The 25,470-nt window shown below is 51.9% G+C and overlaps 1 protein-coding gene across 4 annotated transcripts; it reads right to left on the minus strand.

Moving 5' to 3' along the window:
• On the minus strand, positions 1 to 24,396 carry LOC119957075 (protein crumbs homolog 3-like). Of its 4 annotated transcripts, none has more exons than XM_038784724.1 (4): positions 23,727 to 24,396; positions 17,901 to 18,243; positions 5,123 to 5,172; positions 1 to 1,779 (listed from the first exon to the last, which is right to left on the minus strand). In XM_038784724.1, exons 2-4 carry the CDS (start codon positions 18,031 to 18,033, stop codon positions 1,585 to 1,587), a joined length of 378 nt encoding a protein of 125 aa, XP_038640652.1. In that variant the 5' UTR covers positions 18,034 to 18,243; positions 23,727 to 24,396; the 3' UTR covers positions 1 to 1,584. The 4 variants fall into 4 exon arrangements, with proteins under 4 accessions (XP_038640652.1, XP_038640653.1, XP_038640654.1 ...); XM_038784725.1 differs by having other exon boundaries at positions 17,901 to 18,247; XM_038784726.1 differs by having other exon boundaries at positions 23,713 to 24,396.
• Between the last annotated feature and the right edge of the window lie 1,074 nt (positions 24,397 to 25,470).

Raw genomic sequence — 25,470 nt, forward strand, 5'->3', positions numbered from 1 at the left:
TTCTGTATAAATTCTCCCAGTGTTTATTACCAGCAGCAATCTCTTGGCCTTGATATAAATTCATCCAGTGTTTACTTAACTGCAATTTGACAGTGCAGCTTTGAAGAGAAACATATTTACACACTCTTGTATTATATAAAAATCCTGGGCCTTCAGAAAACAGCAGAACCTCCAACTTACCGTGATCCAGGAACATTTGATAGGTTAGATCTCTTTTTTTTCTAGTACAAGACAGTTACATTAAGATCAGCTGCAGAAAGGGTTAAAAATATTTGCATCAAATTTCCTAGGGGAAAAAATAAATCCAGAAAACACCGTCTTTGACAGGAAGCAGGCTTCATACAAATTCTGTGCCCTTTCTCACTCAGCCCGACACTAAACCGCCATGGGCTGAATTCTCTGTCCACGGGATCCTCCACTTTGCCGGCAGCACAGTCACACCCACGGATTTCCCAACCACGTGGGGGTGGATGGGAAACCCCATTGGCCGAGTGCCGGGATGGAGAATCCCACTCCATATCTTTCAGTGTCCCAATGGGCTCTGCCATAGAAGATGCACTTGGCTTAACGATACAGAGTCTATTGTGAGTCTCAAATGGAGATGTCCTGTGGGTCAGGGCAACATGAAGTCAGCCCCTACACTAGGAAAGGCCTTGTATTCCAAAGTCAAATACACCTCAACATCTTGAAGGTTATTGATCTATTGATGGAAGATAAGGAGTTACACAAGGTTCTTTTTATAAAAACACAATCTAAAAATTAATTTAAAAATTCTTTTAAATTACTAAACCCACCGAAGGTAGCCAAGGTGCCTCATGATGTCGCCTGTGTGACTGACATTTGTACCGTAGCCAGATGTGTTAATTCATTGATATTCCAAAGGTTTCAGGAGATTGCCTGCTGCGTTAAATATGGGGAGGAGAAAAAAAACAGCGGGATAACAAGAAAACCAGCTGAATTGCTAAGTGGCTACTGCTGATTGCTGAACACTAACTTTAATTTTACTGCATGGTAGATTTAATTGCGAGAGGTGCTTCATGTTGGCTCTATTTCGAATTTAGGACGACAGTGTGCACTACAATGGACCCAGTTACAATGCAAGTTAGCTCCTTGCCAAACAAATTTGTTTCTTTGAAAAAAAAGGATCTCAGGTGGGAAATCTCTTCGAGCACACTAGCCTTAGCGTCTTTATTTAGTAGGATTGAGTAACCTCATTGCCAGCAACTGACAAAGGGTCACCAGTCTGTTAATAGTTCGATACAGGTGGGATTGTTGCTTGGCACATGGGGCTGAATTTGGTTGCCATGTCTGAGTTTCCACTTGACCCAGAGATATCCTTGGAGTATCAGTGTAATGTGTAACTGGATCCTTCCAATAGTAATGTAGTATACACCTGAAATAACAAGCGAGATACTGTCTTGTAATCACCCACCACAGAATATCCTTCACTTTAACCCAACAAAGATTAACATCAAGTAAAAAGGGTAATTGGTCTCAAAATCACTCTGCGAATCAACAGTGGCAGATTATTGCTGTTTCGTTAGTTATCGTCCCATTGGCACGACGGTGACAGTGTGAGACCGGTTAGATCAGCCTCTCCTCCGGGGGTAGCTTCAGGGTGTGGTTGACTTGCGTGTGTGTCCCAATCTGCTCCTGCTGGCTGGGGTTATACGTCCCTTCATCCCTCCGCTTTCCCTTCAGCTTTATCAAGACCACAGCGAGGATGATGATGAAAAGCAGGACACCACCAATCACACAGGGAGCCACAATGGCAGCAATCTGTTAGAACAATGTGACGGTCAATAGCAATGCAGTTATTCCTACCCAGAGGGCGGGACTGTAAATCTACAGCCTCCTGGTTATCCAGAAGCATAGAGCAAGGTAAAAGGGAAAAAAGGAAGCTATGACAATCACAAAAGTGTATTTGTTATAAAGACTAGAGGAGTGTCGGAAATACAGGAGTGAATCAAAAAAGGAAATCAGAAAAGCAAAGAGGATATGAAAATATACTGGCAGGTAAAATTAATCCTCTGTCTATTAAGAGCAAGTGGATAACCAATCAAGGATACAGTTTATCAATAATGTACAATGTAACTTATTTATTGATGCAGAATATGTGAGCAGGGTTCTCAATCAGCACTTTGTGAAGACAAAGGAGGGGGGGGGGTGCAGACATTCTAGTTAAAGCGGAGGCGTGTGAAACATTTGATACAATAAACAGTGAAAAAGGAAGTACTGGAGAGACTAGTAACCTTGAAGGTGGGTAAATCACCAAGATTGGATAGTCATAGAATTTACAGTGCAGAAGGAGGCCATTCGGCCCATCGAGTCTGCACCGGCTCTTGGAAAGAACACCCTACCCAAGGTCAACACCTCCACCCTATCCCCATAACCCAGTAACCCCACGCAACACTAAGGGCAATTTTGGACACTAAGGGCAATTTAGCATGGCCTCTCCACCTAACCTGCACATCTTTGGACTGTGGGAGGAAACCGGAGCACCCGGAGGAAACCCACGCACACACGGGGAGAATGTGCAGACTCCGCACAGACAGTGACCCATGCCGGAATCGAACCTGGGACCCTGGAGCTGTGAAGCAATTGTGCTATCCACAATGCTACCGTGCTGCCCCTAATTGGGATAGATTGTATCCCAAGTTAATAGAGAAACCAGTAAAGACATAGGAGATGCTCGAAGGATCATTTTCCAATCCTCACTAGATGCAGTCTGTCCCATTATTTTAAAAGATCGCAACGGGTAGGCCAAATAATTATAGATCAGTCAGTCTGACTTCGGTGTTGGGCAAATTATTAGAATCAATTCTGGGAACCAGGATAAATTGTCATTTAGAAAGGCGCGGATTTATCAGAGATAGTCGGCATGATTTTTTCAGGGGAAAGACAGATCTTGAGGAAGTAACGAGAAGGATTGATGAGGGCAGTGCAGTGTATGTTGTCTATATAGATTTCAGCAAAGCATTTGACAAAGATCCACATGGCAGACTGGTCAGAAAAGCACACGCTCATGGGATACAGGGAACATGGCAGGTTGGATCCAAGGTTAGCTCATCGACAGAAAACAAAGGGTAATGATCAATGGATGTTATTGTGAATGGAATGCGGTTTCCAGTGGTGTTCCACAAGCTTTAGTGTTGGGGCCTTTGCCCTCACTGTACACCTTCATCATTTGGACTTAAATGTGGGAATCACGACTGGGAATTTTTTTCAGATGACACAAAAATCGACTGTAGGTGATAGTGAAGAGGGTAGCGGCCATCTCCATGATGATGGCAATGGTTGGTTGAGTGGGCAGAGAAGTAGCAAATGGAATTCAATCTGGAAATATTGACGCAATGCATTTGAGGGGGGCAAACAAGCAAGGGAATACGTAATAAACAACAGGATATTGAGAAGGTTGAGGAAGTGAGGCACTTTAGGTTGCATGCACCTGTAGGTGGCGGGACAGGTGGAAAAGGTTGTAAAGAAATCACATGGAATTCTTTCCGTTACTGGGCAAGATATTGAACACAAGAGGAGAGGTGCAATGCTGGAACTGCATCAAACACTGGTTAGATCACAGCTGGAGTACTGTGTACAGTTCTGGTCACCACATTACAGGAAGGACTTTATTGCTCTGGAGGTAATTGCAGAGGAGATTTACAAGAATGTTGCCAGGGCTGGAACATTGCTGCTGTGAGGAGAGATTGGATAGGATAGGGTTGTTTTCCTTAGAACAGAGGAGGTGGAGCGAGTGACCTAATTGAGGTGTACAAAATTATGAGGGGGTTTCGACAGGGTAGACGGGAAAGACCTGTTTCCCCGATCAGAGAGGTCGGTTACCAGCAGGCATAGATTTAAGGTGATTGGTAGAAGGATTAGAGGAGACGTGAGGAACAACATTTTCACCTGGGGGGGGATACGTGTCTGCAATTTGCTGCCCCATTTGGTGATTGAGGCTGAAATGTTCAACTCATTTAAAAAGGTATCTGGCTGTGTCTGAAGTGCTGGAACCTGCACAGACATGGATCAGGTGGGGGAAAGTGGGATTAAAATGAACGGCGAGTTTCTTCCGCCATATAGACATGATGGGCTGATTGGCCACTTTCTGTGCCACAATCTTTCTATGGTCTATTACTAAGTTTCTAACATCCCGTCCCTGCTCTTGAACGTGTTCTATCTCCATCGCAGTTCAGGAAACTAAAACTCTCCAATAATCTACTTCCAATGCCCATGTTTGGATCTGAGCATAGGGAGAGCAGGTTGTCAATTCAATATATAGTTAGTATATGCACTATACTCAGTGCACAGCCGTCACCGAGTAGCAACGGAAAAAGAAACATGGCTCATTCCACCTCACCCTGTTCCTAGAAACCGACTGTCTCCACTCACCTTCCAGGAGCAGAGACAGCCAGTCCTGCGAGGGACACCTCCACTGGGGCAGCTGATAAATACAGAGTGAGGCTCTGGGCCTTCTTTCACCTTCCAGGAGCAGAGACAGCCAGTCCTGCGAGGGACACCTCCACTGGGGCAGCTGATAAATACAGAGTGAGGCTCTGGGCCTTCTTTCACCTTCCAGGAGCAGAGACAGCCAATCCTGCGAGGGACACCTCCACTGGGGCAGCTGATCTACATCCCAGAGCAGTAAGAAGTGGCCCTAGAGATAGTGGATGCATTGGTGGTCATCTTCCTAGATTGTATAGACTCTGGAACAGTTCCTACAGATTGGAGGGTAGCTGATGTAACCTCACTATTTAAAAAGGGAGACAGAAAACAGGGAATTATAAACCGGGAAGCTGGACATCGGCAGTGTGGTAAATGCTCAAGTCCATCAAAAAAGATGGAACAGCAGAGCACTTGGAAAACATTGACAGGATCGGAGAGAGTCTGCATGGATTTATAACAGGGAAATCATGCTTGACAAATCGACTGGAATTCTTTGGGGATGTAACTAGTAGAGTTGATGAGGGGGAGCCAGTCGATGTGGTTTATTTGGATTTTCAGAAAGGTTTCGACAAAGTCCCATCCAATCGGGACGCCAGAGACCGGTAAATATTCCTGATACACAAACTCAATCCACACCAACCAGCATGGCACAGTTAAAAGAAAGGAAGATATCACTTACTGGCACGTCTGATCCAGGTGCCTCGGTGGAATTTGAGCCTGGTGTGTTACCTACAGAGGGGAAATAGCAAAGGAATTTTATTTCCAAAAAAAATACAAAAGTTGAACGAACCGCTAGACAATGAGAATACTTCCTGTGAAAACCATTTGAAACTTGAAAGACAAATGGTTCCTGAAGTTAAACACACAAGTTATTGCAGAAAGCACACAGTTCCCCAAACTGAAGCTACAGAGAATATTTCATGCTGTGCATGAATAAACCTCCCAGGCCAGGAGACCTCCCCCAGGCCAAGCCGAGACCCTCCCTCCCGCCCCCAGGCCAGGAGACCCCCCGCCCCGTCCCCAGGCCAGGAGACCCTCCCCCCACCAGGCCGAGACCCTCCCCCCCCACCCCCAGGCCGAGACCCTCCCCCCCACCACCCCCAGGCCGAGACCCTCCCCCCCTCCCCCCCCAGGCCGAGACCCTCCCCCCCTCCCCCCCCAGGCCGAGACCCTCCCCCCCCCCCCCCCCAGGCCGAGACCCCCCCACCCCCAGGCCAGGAGACCCTTCCCCCCGTCCCCAGGCCAGGAGACCCTTCCCCCCCCCCGTCCCCAGGCCAGGAGACCCTCCCCCCGCCCCCGTCCCCAGGCCAGGAGACCCTCCCCCCGTCCCCAGGCCAGGAGACCCCCCCCGCCCCCATCTCCAGGCCAGGAGAACCTCCCCCCCACCCCTAGGCCAGGAGACCCCCCCCCCCCCCCGCCCCCGTCCGACGGGAGACCCCCGCCCTCCTGGAAAGACACTCTCTGCTTTAGAATCAAAGAACCTACCTCTGACATCTGTCCTATATCTATCTCCCCTCAATTTAATCTTTATTATTTTGTCACAAATCGGCTTACATTAAACACAACAATGAAGTTACTGAAAATTCTACCTTCAGTGGGGGAGATATTGTTGGAAAGAATTCTGAGACACCAGGAATATTCTGCACTTGGGAGGAAAGGATTAATCAAGGATAGTCAGCATGGATTTGTCAAAGGGAGACCGTGTCTCACACACAATCGAATGTGCACCCATCCTCCAAAAAAAGGCCCAATTGGGCCCAAACCCCGTCCTATCCCAAAACCCTTCCTAACCTTTGGACACAAAGGGCAATTTAGCCTGGCCAATCCACCTAACCTGCACATCTTTGGACTGTGGGATGAAACCGGAGCGCCCGGGGGAAACCCACGCACACACGGGGAGGACGTGAAAACTCTGCATAGACCCGAGGCCGGAATTGAACCCGGGTCCCTGGCGATGGGGTGCAGCAGTGTTAACCACTGTGCCAGCACTCTATTCCTTCAAACTTCACCAATAATCCCGAGTGCTTCCTCCGGCTGGTGTTCAACATTTGAAAAAAAAGGGAGACCAGGAAAAACTACCAAATAAAACTTGGTAAATGCACGAGGAGTGATAACAAAAGTAAAGTTGTCAACGGCCTCAACTGGCTGCCAGCCTGACTCAAAACACTGATTGGAGCCAAAACCTGTTACTATAGCAACAAGAGCACCTTGAAGATCATTCCAAAACAATGCAGCGCACACTCACCAAGTTACTCAGCACCATCACAATCAGAAACTAAAGCACTGACCAGACTAATCTGGCCCGTTTCATACCCTCGATCACCGAGGGAGGTGTGGGTGGAGGTGGAGGGGGGGAATGAGGATAACTGACCGGCCCTCTGAGCAGATTCTGAAAATCTCTCCGACTCCAATTCTCCTGATTTCCCCTCCAGCCTGTACAGGTGGTTGAATCTTATCCCATCCCCCAACAGCCAGGTCTAGTTGACCCTGTACTGAACAAATAGTCCCGAGACACGTTAATGAATAACTCTGGGGCACAAAAAGCAACCTTGCTCTCCGATACTGTAGCTCTGTCTTCATGTTCCATGAGGCACCACAGAGAGAGAACAAACATCAATTCACTCCCATTTCCCGTTCACAGATCCATTTGCTAATGATTAACCAACAATCAGCAGAAAGACAAACTGTCTCCATTTCTAACCCACTTTAAATCTCAATTCATCCAAATCAACTCCTCCCTGTGGAATAATTATTATTTGAGGAAAATCTATTTTATTCAGGATGTTTCCTGTGGATGGAGAGAACGAATCTAAAGATGTTGGCCCGGAGATTTCTTCTTTCATTGGATTGTGAATCTTTGGAATTCTCTATCCCGAGGGTTATGGATTCTCAGCTGCTAAATATATAATAGATACTAATCAACAGATGTTTAGACACTAAAAGGAATTAAAGGGAGATGGGGATAGTGCAGCAAAGTGCATGAAGTTGAAATAGAAGATCAGCCACAATCTCCTTGAATGGCAGAGTTGGCTCAAGGAGCTGGATGGGCTCTTCCTGTTCTTAGTCTTCGCACAGAAACATACATTAAATTGACAGCTGGATTGGGTGGGAGCGGTCACCACAATGCAGTAGAAGAAGAAAGAAAGGAATTGGAGATGGAGAGATAAACTCAGCAGTCATTCCAAAACAAGTTACTCTGAACAATTACAAATAGCAACACAAAGGCCATGGAGACAGCCAAGGAAGACAAAGCTTTAGGATTAGTGTCAGGCTGGGGGAACATGAGAAACCGGAAGCGGAGTAGATCCTCATCATCTTCACTCCAAGAAATTTACGAACACTGATCGCATCATGATCATAGCATAGCATCCCTACAGTGCAGAAGGAGGCCATTCAGCCCATCGAGTCTGCACCTACCCTCTGAAAGTGCCCCCCACTCAGGCTCAATCCCCCGCCCTATCCCTGTAATCCCACCCAACCTTTGGACACCAAGATCAATTTATCATGGCCAATCCACCTAACCTGCACATCTTTGGACTGTGGGAGGAAACCGGAGCACCCGGAGGAAACCCACGCAGACACGGGGCGAACGTGCAGACTCCATACAGACAGTGACCCAAGCCGGGAATCGAACCTGGGACCCTGGTGCTGTGAGGCAGCCGTGCCAACCACTGTGCCACCCTGCTCAGAGATAAATAAGTCTGTGCCCCTGGTGGGTAAACACAGAACCAGGTTTGATGTCCAGAAACCGACAACAGTTCGGTCAAATCCGACTCGGCCACTCTCAATTTGTCTTTTTGGGAAATGTTGCTTGAAATTGTTAAACTATAAAACATTAAAGCAGTTTCAGGAACTCAGAGTGAGAGTTCAAAGTTCCGGATGATTCCTCGGCTGGGCTGTTTATATGGGTCACATGACACCAGATAAAGAGTCGCCAACTGTTTGTAAATTGTATAAAATATTTGAATATTTCCTGAACCTTTTCCTTATGACTTTCCCCCTCCCTGCTGGAAATGCTGATACACCAGCTCCACATTGAAGCTCCACATTGAAAATCCTCCTCCAATATTTACTCTGTCAGCTTGTCACAGAGCATCACCCATATCCCTGTCACAGAGTATCCCCCATATTCCTGTCACAGAGCATCCCCCATATCCCTGTCACAGAGCGTCCCCCATATCCCTGTCACAGAGCGTCACCCATATCCCTGTCACAGAGCGTCACCCATATTCCTGTCACAGAGCATCCCCCATATCCCTGTCACAGAGCGTCACCCATATCCCTGTCACAGAGCATCCCCCATATCCCTGTCACAGAGCATCCCCCATATTCCTGTCACAGAGCATCCCCCATATCCCTGTCACAGAGCATCCCCCATATCCCTGTCACAGAGCGTCACCCATATCCCTGTCACAGAGCATCCCCCATATCCCTGTCACAGAGCGTCACCCATATCCCTGTCACAGAGCATCCCCCATATCCCTGTCACAGAGCATCCCCCATATTCCTGTCACAGAGCATCCCCCATATCCCTGTCACAGAGCATCCCCCATATTCCTGTCACAGAGCGTCACCCATATCCCTGTCACAGAGCGTCCCCCATATTCCTGTCACAGAGCATCCCCCATATTCCTGTCACAGAGCATCCCCCATATCCCTGTCACAGAGCATCCCCCATATTCCTGTCACAGAGCATCCCCCATATTCCTGTCACAGAGCATCCCCCATATTCCTGTCACAGAGCATCCCCCATATTCCTGTCACAGAGCATCCCCCATATTCCTGTCACAGAGCATCACCCATATCCCTGTCACAGAGCGTCACCCATATTCCTGTCACAGAGCGTCACCCATATCCCTGTCACAGAGCGTCACCCATATCCCTGTCACAGAGCGTCACCCATATCCCTGTCACAGAGCATCCCCCATATTCCTGTCACAGAGCATCCCCCATATCCCTGTCACAGAGCGTCCCCCATATTCCTGTCACAGAGCATCCCCCATATTCCTGTCACAGAGCATCCCCCATATTCCTGTCACAGAGCATCCCCCATATTCCTGTCACAGAGCATCCCCCATATTCCTGTCACAGAGCGTCACCCATATTCCTGTCACAGAGCGTCCCCCATATTCCTGTCACAGAGCATCACCCATATTCCTGTCACAGAGCATCACCCATATTCCTGTCACAGAGCATCCCCCATATCCCTGTCACAGAGCATCCCCCATATCCCTGTCACAGAGCATCACCCATATTCCTGTCACAGAGCATCACCCATATCCCTGTCACAGAGCATCCCCCATATCCCTGTCACAGAGCGTCCCCCATATCCCTGTCACAGAGCATCCCCCATATCCCTGTCACAGAGCGTCACCCATATCCCTGTCACAGTGTATCACCCATATTCCTGTCACAGAGCGTCCCCCATATCCCTGTCACAGAGCATCCCCCATATCCCTGTCACAGAGCGTCACCCATATCCCTGTCACAGAGCATCCCCCATATTCCTGTCACAGAGCATCACCCATATCCCTGTCACAGAGCGTCACCCATATCCCTGTCACAGAGCATCCCCCATATTCCTGTCACAGAGCGTCCCCCATATTCCTGTCACAGAGCATCCCCCATATCCCTGTCACAGAGCGTCCCCCATATCCCTGTCACAGAGCATCCCCCATATCCCTGTCACAGAGCATCCCCCATATCCCTGTCACAGAGCATCACCCATATCCCTGTCACAGAGCGTCCCCCATATTCCTGTCACAGAGCATCCCCCATATTCCTGTCACAGAGCGTCCCCCATATTCCTGTCACAGAGCATCCCCCATATCCCTGTCACAGAGCGTCACCCATATTCCTGTCACAGAGCATCCCCCATATCCCTGTCACAGAGCATCACCCATATTCCTGTCACAGAGCATCCCCCATATTCCTGTCACAGAGCGTCACCCATATTCCTGTCACAGAGCATCCCCCATATTCCTGTCACAGAGCGTCACCCATATTCCTGTCACAGAGCGTCCCCCATATCCCTGTCACAGAGCGTCACCCATATCCCTGTCACAGAGCGTCACCCATATCCCTGTCACAGAGCATCCCCCATATCCCTGTCACAGAGCGTCACCCATATTCCTGTCACAGAGCGTCACCCATATTCCTGTCACAGAGCATCCCCCATATTCCTGTCACAGAGCATCCCCCATATTCCTGTCACAGAGCGTCACCCATATCCCTGTCACAGAGCGTCCCCCATATTCCTGTCACAGAGCATCCCCCATATTCCTGTCACAGAGCGTCCCCCATATCCCTGTCACAGAGCATCACCCATATCCCTGTCACAGAGCATCCCCCATATTCCTGTCACAGAGCATCCCCCATATCCCTGTCACAGAGCATCCCCCATATTCCTGTCACAGAGCGTCACCCATATTCCTGTCACAGAGCGTCACCCATATTCCTGTCACAGAGCATCCCCCATATTCCTGTCACAGAGCGTCACCCATATCCCTGTCACAGAGCATCCCCCATATCCCTGTCACAGAGCGTCACCCATATCCCTGTCACAGAGCGTCCCCCATATTCCTGTCACAGAGCATCACCCATATCCCTGTCACAGAGCGTCCCCCATATTCCTGTCACAGAGCGTCCCCCATATCCCTGTCAAAGAGCGTCACCCATATTCCTGTCACAGAGCATCCCCCATATCCCTGTCACAGAGCGTCCCCCATATTCCTGTCACAGAGCGTCACCCATATTCCTGTCACAGAGCATCCCCCATATCCCTGTCACAGAGCGTCCCCCATATTCCTGTCACAGAGCATCCCCCATATCCCTGTCACAGAGCGTCACCCATATCCCTGTCACAGAGCGTCCCCCATATCCCTGTCACAGAGCGTCCCCCATATTCCTGTCACAGAGCATCCCCCATATTCCTGTCACAGAGCGTCACCCATATTCCTGTCACAGAGCATCCCCCATATCCCTGTCACAGAGCGTCCCCCATATTCCTGTCACAGAGCGTCCCCCATATTCCTGTCACAGAGCATCCCCCATATCCCTGTCACAGAGCGTCCCCCATATTCCTGTCACAGAGCGTCCCCCATATTCCTGTCACAGAGCATCCCCCATATCCCTGTCACAGAGCATCCCCCATATCCCTGTCACAGAGCATCCCCCATATTCCTGTCACAGAGCATCCCCCATATCCCTGTCAGAGCATCCCCCATATTCCTGTCACAGAGCATCATCCATATTCCTGTCACAGAGCATCCCCCATATTCCTGTCACAGAGCATCCCCCATATTCCTGTCACAGAGCATCCCCCATATCCCTGTCACAGAGCATCCCCCATATTCCTGTCACAGAGCATCCCCCATATTCCTGTCACAGAGCATCCCCCATATTCCTGTCACAGAGCGTCACCCATATTCCTGTCACAGAGCATCCCCCATATTCCTGTCACAGAGCATCCCCCATATTCCTGTCACAGAGCATCCCCCATATTCCTGTCACAGAGCATCACCCATATTCCTGTCACAGAGCATCCCCCATATCCCTGTCACAGAGCGTCACCCATATCCCTGTCACAGAGCGTCCCCCATATTCCTGTCACAGAGCATCCCCCATATTCCTGTCACAGAGCATCCCCCATATTCCTGTCACAGAGCATCCCCCATATTCCTGTCACAGAGCATCCCCCATATTCCTGTCACAGAGCATCACCCATATCCCTGTCACAGAGCATCCCCCATATTCCTGTCACAGAGCATCCCCCATATTCCTGTCACAGAGCATCCCCCATATCCCTGTCACAGAGCGTCACCCATATTCCTGTCACAGAGCATCCCCCATATTCCTGTCACAGAGCATCCCCCATATCCCTGTCACAGAGCGTCACCCATATCCCTGTCACAGAGCGTCCCCCATATTCCTGTCACAGAGCATCACCCATATCCCTGTCACAGAGCGTCCCCCATATTCCTGTCACAGAGCATCCCCCATATTCCTGTCACAGAGCATCCCCCATATCCCTGTCACAGAGCATCCCCCATATTCCTGTCACAGAGCGTCACCCATATTCCTGTCACAGAGCGTCCCCCATATCCCTGTCACAGAGCGTCACCCATATCCCTGTCAGAGCATCCCCCATATTCCTGTCACAGAGCGTCACCCATATTCCTGTCACAGAGCATCCCCCATATTCCTGTCACAGAGCGTCACCCATATTCCTGTCACAGAGTATCCCCCATATCCCTGTCACAGAGCATCCCCCATATTCCTGTCACAGAGCGTCACCCATATCCCTGTCACAGAGGGTCCCCCATATCCCTGTCACAGAGCATCCCCCATATTCCTGTCACAGAGCATCCCCCATATCCCTGTCGCAGAGCGTCCCCCATATTCCTGTCACAGAGCGTCACCCATATCCCTGTCAGAGCATCACCCATATCCCTGTCACAGAGCGTCACCCATATTCCTGTCACAGAGCGTCACCCATATCCCTGTCACAGAGCATCCCCCATATCCCTGTCACAGAGCATCCCCCATATCCCTGTCACAGAGCGTCCCCCATATTCCTGTCACAGAGCATCCCCCATATTCCTGTCACAGAGCATCCCCCATATTCCTGTCACAGAGCGTCCCCCATATTCCTGTCACAGAGCGTCACCCATATTCCTGTCACAGAGCATCCCCCATATTCCTGTCAGAGCATCCCCCATATTCCTGTCACAGAGCGTCCCCCATATTCCTGTCACAGAGCATCCCCCATATTCCTGTCACAGAGCGTCCCCCATATTCCTGTCACAGAGCATCCCCCATATCCCTGTCACAGAGCATCACCCATATCCCTGTCACAGAGCATCCCCCATATTCCTGTCACAGAGCATCCCCCATATTCCTGTCACAGAGCATCCCCCATAATCCTGTCACAGAGCGTCCCCCATATTCCTGTCACAGAGCGTCCCCCATATTCCTGTCACAGAGCATCCCCCATATCCCTGTCACAGAGCGTCACCCATATTCCTGTCACAGAGCATCACCCATATTCCTGTCACAGAGCATCACCCATATTCCTGTCACAGAGCATCCCCCATATCCCTGTCACAGAGCGTCACCCATATTCCTGTCACAGAGCATCCCCCATATTCCTGTCACAGAGCATCCCCCATATTCCTGTCACAGAGTGTCACCCATATCCCTGTCACAGAGCGTCACCCATATTCCTGTCACAGAGCGTCACCATATTCCTGTCACAGAGCGTCCCCCATATTCCTGTCACAGAGCATCACCCATATTCCTGTCACAGAGCATCCCCCATATCCCTGTCACAGAGCATCCCCCATATCCCTGTCACAGAGCGTCACCCATATCCCTGTCACAGAGCATCCCCCATATCCCTGTCACAGAGCATCCCCCATATTCCTGTCACAGAGCATCCCCCATATTCCTGTCACAGAGCATCACCCATATCCCTGTCACAGAGCATCCCCCATATCCCTGTCACAGAGCATCCCCCATATCCCTGTCACAGAGCATCCCCCATATTCCTGTCACAGAGCGTCACCCATATCCCTGTCACAGAGCGTCACCCATATCCCTGTCACAGAGCGTCACCCATATTCCTGTCACAGAGCGTCCCCCATATCCCTGTCACAGAGCGTCACCCATATCCCTGTCACAGAGCATCACCCATATTCCTGTCACAGAGCATCCCCCATATTCCTGTCACAGAGCGTCCCCCATATCCCTGTCACAGAGCATCCCCCATATTCCTGTCACAGAGCGTCACCCATATTCCTGTCACAGAGCATCCCCCATATCCCTGTCACAGAGCGTCACCCATATTCCTGTCACAGAGCATCCCCCATATCCCTGTCACAGAGCATCCCCCATATTCCTGTCACAGAGCATCCCCCATATCCCTGTCACAGAGCGTCACCCATATCCCTGTCACAGAGCGTCCCCCATATTCCTGTCACAGAGCGTCACCCATATTCCTGTCACAGAGCATCCCCCATATCCCTGTCACAGAGAATCACCCATATCCCTGTCACAGAGCATCCCCCATATCCCTGTCACAGAGCGTCACCCATATTCCTGTCACAGAGCGTCCCCCATATTCCTGTCACAGAGCATCCCCCATATCCCTGTCACAGAGCATCACCCATATTCCTGTCACAGAGCATCCCCCATATTCCTGTCACAGAGCGTCACCCATATCCCTGTCACAGAGCATCCCCCATATCCCTGTCACAGAGCATCACCCATATTCCTGTCACAGAGCGTCACCCATATCCCTGTCACAGAGCATCCCCCATATTCCTGTCACAGAGCATCCCCCATATCCCTGTCACAGAGCATCCCCCATATTCCTGTCACAGAGCATCCCCCATATTCCTGTCACAGAGCATCCCCCATATCCCTGTCACAGAGCGTCCCCCATATTCCTGTCACAGAGCATCACCCATATTCCTGTCACAGAGCATCCCCCATATCCCTGTCACAGAGCGTCCCCCATATCCCTGTCACAGAGAATCCCCCATATCCCTGTCACAGAGCATCCCCCATATCCCTGTCACAGAGCATCCCCCATATTCCTGTCACAGAGCATCCCCCATATTCCTGTCACAGAGCATCCCCCATATTCCTGTCACAGAGCATCCCCCATATTCCTGTCACAGAGCATCACCCATATCCCTGTCACAGAGCGTCACCCATATTCCTGTCACAGAGCGTCACCCATATCCCTGTCACAGAGCGTCACCCATATTCCTGTCACAGAGCGTCCCCCATATCCCTGTCACAGAGCGTCCCCCATATCCCTGTCACAGAGAATCCCCCATATCCCTGTCACAGAGCATCCCCCATATCCCTGTCACAGAGCATCCCCCATATTCCTGTCACAGAGCGTCCCCCATATCCCTGTCACAGAGAATCCCCCATATCCCTGTCACAGAGCATCCCCCATATCCCTGTCACAGAGAATCCCCCATATCCCTGTCACAGAGCATCCCCCATATCCCTGTCACAGAGCATCCCCCATATTCCTGTCACAGAGCATCCCCCATATCCCTGTCACAGAGCATCCCCCATATCCCTGTCACAGAGCGTCCCCCATATTCCTGTCACAGAGCATCCCCCATATCCCTGTCACAGAGCATCACCCATATCCCTGTCACAGAGCGTCCCCCATATTCCTGTCACAGAGCATCCCCCATATCCCTGTCACAGAGCATCCCCCATATTCCTGTCACAGAGTATCCCCCATATCCCTGTCACAGAGTATCCCCCATATCCCTGTCACAGAGCATCCCCCATATTCCTGTCACAGAGCGTCACCCATATCCCTGTCACAGAGCGTCACCCATATCCCTGTCACAGAGCATCCCCCATATCCCTGTCACAGAGCGTCACCCATATTCCTGTCACAGAGCATCCCCCATATCCCTGTCACAGAGCGTCACCCATATCCCTGTCACAGAGCGTCCCCCATATTCCTGTCACAGAGCATCACCCATATCCCTGTCACAGAGCATCCCCCATATTCCTGTCACAGAGCGTCCCCCATATCCCTGTCACAGAGCATCACCCATATTCCTGTCACAGAGCATCACCCATATTCCTGTCACAGAGCATCACCCATATCCCTGTCACAGAGCATCCCCCATATCCCTGTCACAGAGCATCCCCCATATCCCTGTCACAGAGCATCCCCCATATTCCTGTCACAGAGGGTCCCCCATATTCCTGTCACAGAGCGTCACCCATATCCCTGTCACAGAGCGTCACCCATATTCCTGTCACAGAGCATCACCCATATCCCTGTCACAGAGCATCCCCCATATTCCTGTCACAGAGCATCCCCCATATTCCTGTCACAGAGCGTCACCCATATTCCTGTCACAGAGCGTCACCCATATCCCTGTCACAGAGCGTCACCCATATCCCTGTCACAGAGCGTCACCAATATTCCTGTCACAGAGCGTCCCCCATATCCCTGTCACAGAGCATCCCCCATATTCCTGTCACAGAGCATCCCCCATATCCCTGTCACAGAGCGTCACCCATATCCCTGTCACAGAGCGTCACCAATATTCCTGTCACAGAGCATCCCCCATATCCCTGTCACAGAGCGTCACCCATATCCCTGTCACAGAGCGTCACCAATATTCCTGTCACAGAGCATCCCCCATATTCCTGTCACAGAGCATCCCCCATATTCCTGTCACAGAGCGTCACCCATATCCCTGTCACAGAGCATCACCCATATTCCTGTCACAGAGCATCCCCCATATTCCTGTCACAGAGCGTCCCCCATATTCCTGTCACAGAGCATCACCCATATTCCTGTCACAGAGCGTCCCCCATATTCCTGTCACAGAGCGTCCCCCATATCCCTGTCACAGAGCGTCACCCATATTCCTGTCACAGAGCGTCACCCATATCCCTGTCACAGAGCGTCACCCATATTCCCTGTCACAGAGCATCCCCCATATTCCTGTCACAGAGCGTCCCCCATATTCCTGTCACAGAGCGTCCCCCATATCCCTGTCACAGAGCGTCACCCATATTCCTGTCACAGAGCGTCCCCCATATTCCTGTCACAGAGCGTCCCCCATATCCCTGTCACAGAGCGTCCCCCATATTCCTGTCACAGAGAATCCCCCATATCCCTGTCACAGAGCGTCACCCATATTCCTGTCACAGAGCGTCACCCATATTCCTGTCACAGAGCATCCCCCATATTCCTGTCACAGAGCGTCACCCATATCCCTGTCACAGAGCATCACCCATATTCCTGTCACAGAGCGTCACCCATATCCCTGTCACAGAGCGTCACCCATATTCCTGTCACAGAGCATCACCCATATTCCTGTCACAGAGCGTCACCCATATCCCTGTCACAGAGCATCCCCCATATCCCTGTCACAGAGCGTCACCCATATCCCTGTCACAGAGCGTCCCCCATATCCCTGTCACAGAGCATCCCCCATATCCCTGTCACAGAGCATCCCCCATATCCCTGTCACAGAGCATCCCCCATATTCCTGTCACAGAGGATCACCCATATCCCTGTCACAGAGCGTCACCCATATTCCTGTCACAGAGCATCCCCCATATCCCTGTCACAGAGCATCCCCCATATCCCTGTCACAGAGCATCCCCCATATCCCTGTCACAGAGCATCCCCCATATTCCTGTCACAGAGGATCACCCATATCCCTGTCACAGAGCGTCACCCATATCCCTGTCACAGAGCATCCCCCATATCCCTGTCACAGAGCATCCCCCATATCCCTGTCACAGAGCATCCCCCATATCCCTGTCACAGAGCATCCCCCATATTCCTGTCACAGAGCGTCCCCCATATCCCTGTCACAGAGCATCACCCATATTCCTGTCACAGAGTGTTAACCGGGCACAGCCCTCAAAGTTGTGAAAAATAATCAACTCACCAACTTGAGCGAAGCTCCTGTCGCCAATCATGGTGGCCAGCAGAGAGATGACCAGAAGATTGTGGATCCTCTCCATCGCAGCATCAACAATCGCCAACTCACCCCTCCAGCCCCCTCCAGAAACTCCACTCATACAGTTCTGAACATTGCAGATCTTCACTAGTCCAAAAAACAGATCACACTCCTCAAATCCTCTCGGGTAGAAGCTTCCAGAAGATCAGCTTTGTAGCACCTTTACCAGGATGGACGATGATTCTCTGACAGGTGCACTGTTGTCACAGTGGTTACACCCTCGAAAAGCTGATGTGAGGATATTCCAAATCAGGCAGAATTTAGCTTCCTCCTGACTCCAAAAAAATAATAATATTCAAAGTTATAAAATGATTGTGACAGAATAATCATTTTCATTCCTGAGGGAAAAAGGGGAGATGGGAGGGAATCATAGACGCAGCTTCGATTCATCTCCAGTGATCTACAGAGAGGAGACTTCTTTAGACCTTCAAGTTGGACCAATTGCTGATGTCCCCACTTCGGTTAAATAACTTGTCGATGTTTAGATCGGTTGGAAGGACTTGAAATTCCAGAAGGCAGTTAACATCCCCGGGAGCCACGTCAACTTTCGGGGAGTCAGAGCACCCAGGGCCCTGTGCCAGCACCCAGCAACCCTCCCCAGCACCCCTTCCCAGCACCCAGCAACCCGCCCCAGCACCCCTTCCAAGCACCCAGCAACCCTCCCCAGCACCCAGCAACCCTCCCCAGCCCCAGCAACCCGCCCCAGCACCCAGCAACCCGCCCCAGCACCCAGCAACCCTCCCAGCACCCAGCAACCTGCCCAGCACCCAGCAACCCGCCCCAGCACCCAGCAACCCTCCCCAGCACCCAGCAACCCTCCCCAGCACCCAGCAACCCTCCCCAGCACCTAGCAACCCGCCCCAGCACCCAGCAACCCTCCCCAGCACCCAGCAACCCTCCCCAGCACCCAGCAACCCTCCCCAGCACCCAGCAACCTGCCCCAGCACCCAGCAACCCGCCCCAGCACCCAGCAACCCGCCCCAGCACCCAGCAACCCTCCCCAGCACCCAGCAACCCTCCCCAGCCCCAGCAACCCTCCCCAGCACCCAGCAACCCTCCCCAGCATCCAGCAACCCTCCCCAGCACCCAGCAACCCACCCCAGCACCCAGCAACCCGCCCCAGCACCCCTCCCCAGCACCCAGCAACCCTCCCCAGCCCCCAGCAACCCTCCCCAGCACCCAGCAACCCTCCCCAGCACCCAGCAACCCTCCCCCCCCAGCAACCCGCCCCAGCACCCATCAACCCTCCCCAGCACCCAGCAACCCTCCCCAGCACCCAGCAACCCTGCCCGCACCCAGCACCCGCCCCAGCACCCAGCAACCCTCCCCAGCACCCAGCAACCCTCCCCAGCACCCAGCAACCCTCCCCAGCCCCAGCAACCCGCCCCAGCCCCCAGCAACCCTCCCCACACCCAGCAACCTCCCCAGCACCCAGCAACCTGCCCCACACCCCAACCCCCCAGCACCCAGCAACCCTCCCCAGCACCCAGCAACCCTCCCCCCCAGCAACCCTCCCCAGCACCCAGCAACCCTCCCCAGCACCCAGCAACCCTCCCCAGCCCCAGCAACCCGCCCCAGCAACCCTCCCCAGCATCCAGCAACCCTCCCCAGCACCCAGCAACCCACCCCAGCACCCAGCAACCCGCCCCAGCACCCAGCAACCCTCCCCAGCACCCAGCAACCCTCCCCAGCACCCAGCAACCCTCCCCAGCCCCAGCAACCCTCCCCAGCACCCAGCAACCCTCCCCAGCACCCAGCAACCCTCCCCAGCAACCCTCCCCAGCACCCAGCACCCCTTCCCAGCACCCAGCAACCCTCCCCAGCACCCAGCAACCCTCCCCAGCACCCAGCAACCCTCCCCAGCACCCAGCAACCTGCCCCAGCACCCAGCAACCCTCCCCAGCACCCCTTCCCAGCACCCAGCACCCCTCCCCAGCACCCCTTCCCAGCACCCAGCACCCCTCCCCAGCACCCAGCAACCCTCCCCAGCACCCAGCAACCCTCCCCAGCACCCAGCACCCAGCAACCCTCCCCAGCACCCCTTCCCAGCACCCAGCACCCATCCCCAGCACCCAGCACCCCTCCCCAGCATACCTCCCCAGCACCCAACAACCCTCCCCAGCACCCAGCACCCCTTCCCAGCACCCAGCACCCCTTCCCAGCACCCAGCACCCCTCCCCAGCACCCAGCAACCCTCCCCAGCACCCAGCAACCCTCCCCAGCACCCAGCAACCCTCCCCAGCACCCAGCAACCCCCCCCCAGCACCCAGCAACCCTCCCCAGCACCCAGCAACCCGCCCCAGCACCCAGTAACCCTCCCCAGCACCCAACAACCCTCCCCACCACCCAGTAACCCTCCCCAGCACCCAACAACCCTCCCCACCACCCAGTAACCCTCCCCAGCACCCCTCCCCAGCACCCAGCACCCCTCCCCAGCACCCAGTAACCCTCCCCAGCACCCAACAACCCTCCCCACCACCCAGTAACCCTCCCCAGCACCCAACAACCCTCCCCACCACCCAGTAACCCTCCCCAGCACCCCTCCCCAGCACCCAGCACCCCTCCCCAGCACCCAGCAACCCTCCCCAGCACCCAGCACCCAGCAACCTGCCCCAGCACCCAGCAACCCTCCCCAGCCCCCAGCAACCCTCCCCAGCACCCAGCAAGGGGCCCACACCAGCACCCAGCAAGGGGCCCACGCCAGCACCTAGCCCCAGCACCCAGGGGCCAGCACCACTCCACATTCAAACTGATATACTGGTACTCTTCCGAATGAAAAAAGCTGAGGTTAAACATTCTCTGGTGTGTTTGTGAACTTACAAGAAGTAATTAAAATGTATTGTCAAAGCTGATGCCTGACTATGAGTGACTCATTTATTCTCAAGCTATCTCTGGTGACAGGCACAACATTTGGAAATCAGATGCTGGTAATCTGAAACAAAACGTGGAATATATTGGTCCCAGAGAGAGAAAACATTCCCAAAAAAACCTGGTGGCTAATTAATTACTTTTCCCAGTCTAGAAGCATCACAGCCAATTTTCACTCAGCAATATCCCCCAAACAGCGAAAAGAAATGGGCCATCTGATCGGTTTTAATAATAGAACATAGAACATAACAGCGCAGTACAGGCCCTTCGGCCCTCGATGTGGCGCCGACCTGTGAAACCCCTCTAAAGTCCCTCTACACTATTCCCTTATCGTCCACATGCCTATCCAATGACCATTTGAATGCGTTTAGTGTTGGCGAGTCCACTACTGTTGCAGGCAGGGCATTCCACGCCCTTACTACTCTCTGAGTAAACAACCTACCTCTGACATCTGTCCTATATCTATCTCCTCTCAATTTAATCTTTATTATTTTGTCACAAATCAGCTTACATTAAACACAACAATGAAGTTACTGAAAATTCTACCTTCAGTGGGGGAGACATTGTTGGAAAGAATTCTGAGACACCAGGAATATTCTGCACTTGGGAGGAAAGGATTAATCAAGGATAGTCAGCATGGATTTGTCAAAGGGAGACCGTGTCTCACACACTATCCCCAAACCCCCCACACACACACTATCCCCAACCCCCCACACACACACTATCCCCAAACCCCCCACACACACACTATCCCCAAACCCCCCACACACACACTATCCCAAACCCCCCACACACACACTATCCCCAAACCCCCACACACACACTATCCCCAAACCCCCCACACACACACTATCCCCAAACCCCCCACACACACTATCCCCAAACCCCCCACACACACACTATCCCCAAACCCCCCCAAACACACTATCCCCAATCCCCCCCAAACACACTATCCCCAAACCCCCCACACACACACTATCCCCAAACCCCCCACACACACACTATCCCCAAACCCCCCACACACACACTATCCCCAAACCCCCCCAAACACACTATCCCCAATCCCCCCCAAACACACTATCCCCAAACCCCCCACACACACACTATCCCCAAACCCCCCACACACACACTATCCCCAAACCCCCACACACACACTATCCCCAAACCCCCCACACACACTATCCCCAAACCCCCCACACACACACTATCCCCAAACCCCCCACACACACACTATCCCCAAACCCCCCACACACACTGTCCCCTATCCCCAACCCCCCCACACACTGTCCCCTACCCCCACCCCCACTATCCCCAAACCCCCCACACACACACTATCCCCAAACCCCCCACACACACTATCCCCAAACCCCCCACACACACACTATCCCCAAACCCCCCACACACACACTATCCCCAAACCCCCCCAAACACACTATCCCCAATCCCCCCACACACACACTATCCCCAAACCCCCCACACACACACTATCCCCAAACCCCCCACACACACTATCCCCAAACCCCCCACACACACTATCCCCAAACCCCCCACACACACTGTCCCCTATCCCCAATCCCCCCCACACACTGTCCCCTACCCCCACCCCCACTATCCCCAAACCCCCCACACACACTATCCCCAAACCCCCCACACACACACTATCCCCAAACCCCCCACACACACACTATCCCCAAACCCCCCACACACACACTATCCCCAAACCCCCCACACACACACTATCCCCAAACCCCCCACACACACTGTCCCCTATCCCCAATCCCCCCCACACACACACACTATCCCCAAACCCCCCACACACACACTATCCCCAAACCCCCCACACACACACTATCCCCAAACCCCCCACACACACACTATCCCCAAACCCCCCACACACACACTATCCCCAAACCCCCCACACACACACTATCCCCAAACCCCCCACACACACACTATCCCCAAACCCCCCACACACACTGTCCCCTATCCCCAATCCCCCCCCCACACACACACTATCCCCAAACCCCCCACACACACACTATCCCCAAACCCCCCACACACACACTATCCCCAAACCACCCCCACACACACACACTATCCCCAAACCCCCCACACACACACTATCCCCAAACCCCCCACACACACTGTCCCCTATCCCCAATCCCCCCACACACACTGTCCCCTATCCCCAATCCCCCCCACACACTGTCCCCTACCCCCACCCCCACTATCCCCAAACTCCCCACATACACTGTCCCCTATCCCCAATCGCCCCCCCCCCCCCCATCCCCTATCCCCCTCCCCACACACTATCCCTAATCCCTCCCCCCACCCACACACACACAATCCGTAAACAGATTCAGGAGGCACCGTTCTAACCCAGAGATACACACATCCTATCCCCATAGACTGCAAACACAGAATCTCACGCCCAGAACAAAAGCTGGAATGCTGGAGATATGACATTTTTCAAAAACTCAGCTGGTCTGTGCAGCATCTGTGAAGGAAGACAGCGAGGTAACATTAGGAATGTAATGTGATCCATCCATCCCCACAATCAGACACACAATCCCCACAATCAGACACACAATCCCCACAATCCGACACACAATCCCCACAATCCGACACACAATCCCCACAATCAGACACACAATCCGACACACAAACACTTCAAAGGTACACAGTCTGTTAGAATTGAATTCAGTGCCTCCCAGATTCTTAACAATCCCCAAAAACGGTTCATCACCAACCTGAGCTCCCAACAACCTTTAAAAGAAACATTTGAAAGTTTCGATTGCTGGTGATCACAGGACTAACGCCGAGTTTTCCTGAGTTGCAGGTACACAGCCCGGGGGCGCCGGCTGAAACTTACCGAGTGAAACTTACCGAGTGAAACTAACAAAAGGAAACTTCCAACTTTGCTGAAGTTTCCAAGCCCCCAGCTTTAATGTGTGAAGGTTTGATGAGATAGTTAGTTGGCTGCAGGCGGAGTTTCGAGGCTGACTCTCCAGCTCTTCCCTCCCTCCGTCTCTAGAGTTCTTGCCCCACCTCTAGCCCATAATTCCGATTGCAACACCTGAATCTTTGGTAACCTGAGAATACCCGAGAATAAGGTGGTTCCTCAAAGCCGGGGGAGCTCAGTCAGGAGAATCCCTCCCCTATTGGAAATCAAGTAGCTCCTCAATCTTCAATCTTCACAAAAAGTCACCCACAATTGTTGCAAATCCCGACGTTTATCTTGTAAATACACTAATCCAAAACTACTTTAATTTGTTTCGAAACTAAAAGAATCGATATAAATGTAGGGATAAATTTAAGGCTCTCAAAGACGCTGTAAATATATTACTAAATGTTTGTGCACATTGAGGGAGCTCAGCATTTGCCCAATAACATTCCAATTTTGGAAAGTTTTTGGTGTGTCTGTGCGTGGCCGCTCCAGTTACAGGTTTACCACAGGAATAATCCATGTGAACAATTGTTAACCCTTTCCAACTCAGTCTACATCTCAACTGCTTCTTAAATGACCAGATTACTGTGGGTGCAGAAGTCCATTCAGCCCATCTATCTCTCTTACCTTCCCAGTTGTGGTGATATGATTTGCATACCTGTCTGCCATTGGGGCCGAACACCGGCTTACCATTGGCCCTGGTCGGTCATGTGCCTCTCGACTGATTGGTCGAGAGGCTGAGTTAACCAGAGGTATAAATAGTCAAACACCCGGCGGTGGTCCAGTTTATTGTAGACGACCGCAGGGCTAAGTTCTAGTTTATTAAAGCCTAACTTTTGTAAAACAACTCGTCTCTCGTACAATTGATGGCCCATCACCAGTACAACACTAAAATGATTCCAGGGTTTTCGCCTTCCATAACTCTAACTGAAAACTCATTCTTCATGTGGTTAATCACTGCTTGTGTGAAGGATTTTCTGATAGTAACCTTTCTCCTCTTTGAACCCGAGTTTCCTTCTCTCATTGGTGCAGTTTTACTCGAAGCAGAGCTGGATTTAATCTTTCTGGGCCACACAGGGCTCCTATTTTCAAACTTTCTCCAATCACAACTTAATCTTTCACATCAACATTTCAATGATTAGGGCCACACGGTGATTAGGACTGCTACCTCATGGCACCAAGGTCCCAGGTTCGATCCTGGCTCTGGGTCACTGTCAGTGAGGAGTTTGCACATTCTCCCCATGTTTGCGTGGGTTTCACCCCCACAACCCAAAGATGTGCAGAGTATTGGCCATGCCAAATTGCCCCTTAATTGGAAAAAGTGAATTGGGCACTCTAAATTTATTTTTAAAAGCATTTCAATGATCAAATCGTGACACAATCTCCTACGAAAAGGAAAAAGTATTTTCTCCTAATCTTTCTTTGAGTCTCCTAGTTTCACGAGCTATACACAGTCTCCCATTGTGATCAACTGTTAATCTCCCAAAGTAGCAATTTTGGCACAAAAACTCCACAGTTTTGATCTGCGGATTTTCACCAACTGGAAACTAAATTCAGGCTCTTTCAACAGAGAAAGGGTACACGATCAGAAACTGCTGGAGAAACTTGAGGTGTAGCAGCACCTGTGGAGAGAGATGCAGAGTTAACATTTTGAGTCCAATATGCCTTCTTAGGATCCAATAA

This window comes from Scyliorhinus canicula, chromosome 25 (assembly GCF_902713615.1).
Source record: "Scyliorhinus canicula chromosome 25, sScyCan1.1, whole genome shotgun sequence".
NCBI classification, from domain to species: domain Eukaryota; kingdom Metazoa; phylum Chordata; class Chondrichthyes; order Carcharhiniformes; family Scyliorhinidae; genus Scyliorhinus; species Scyliorhinus canicula.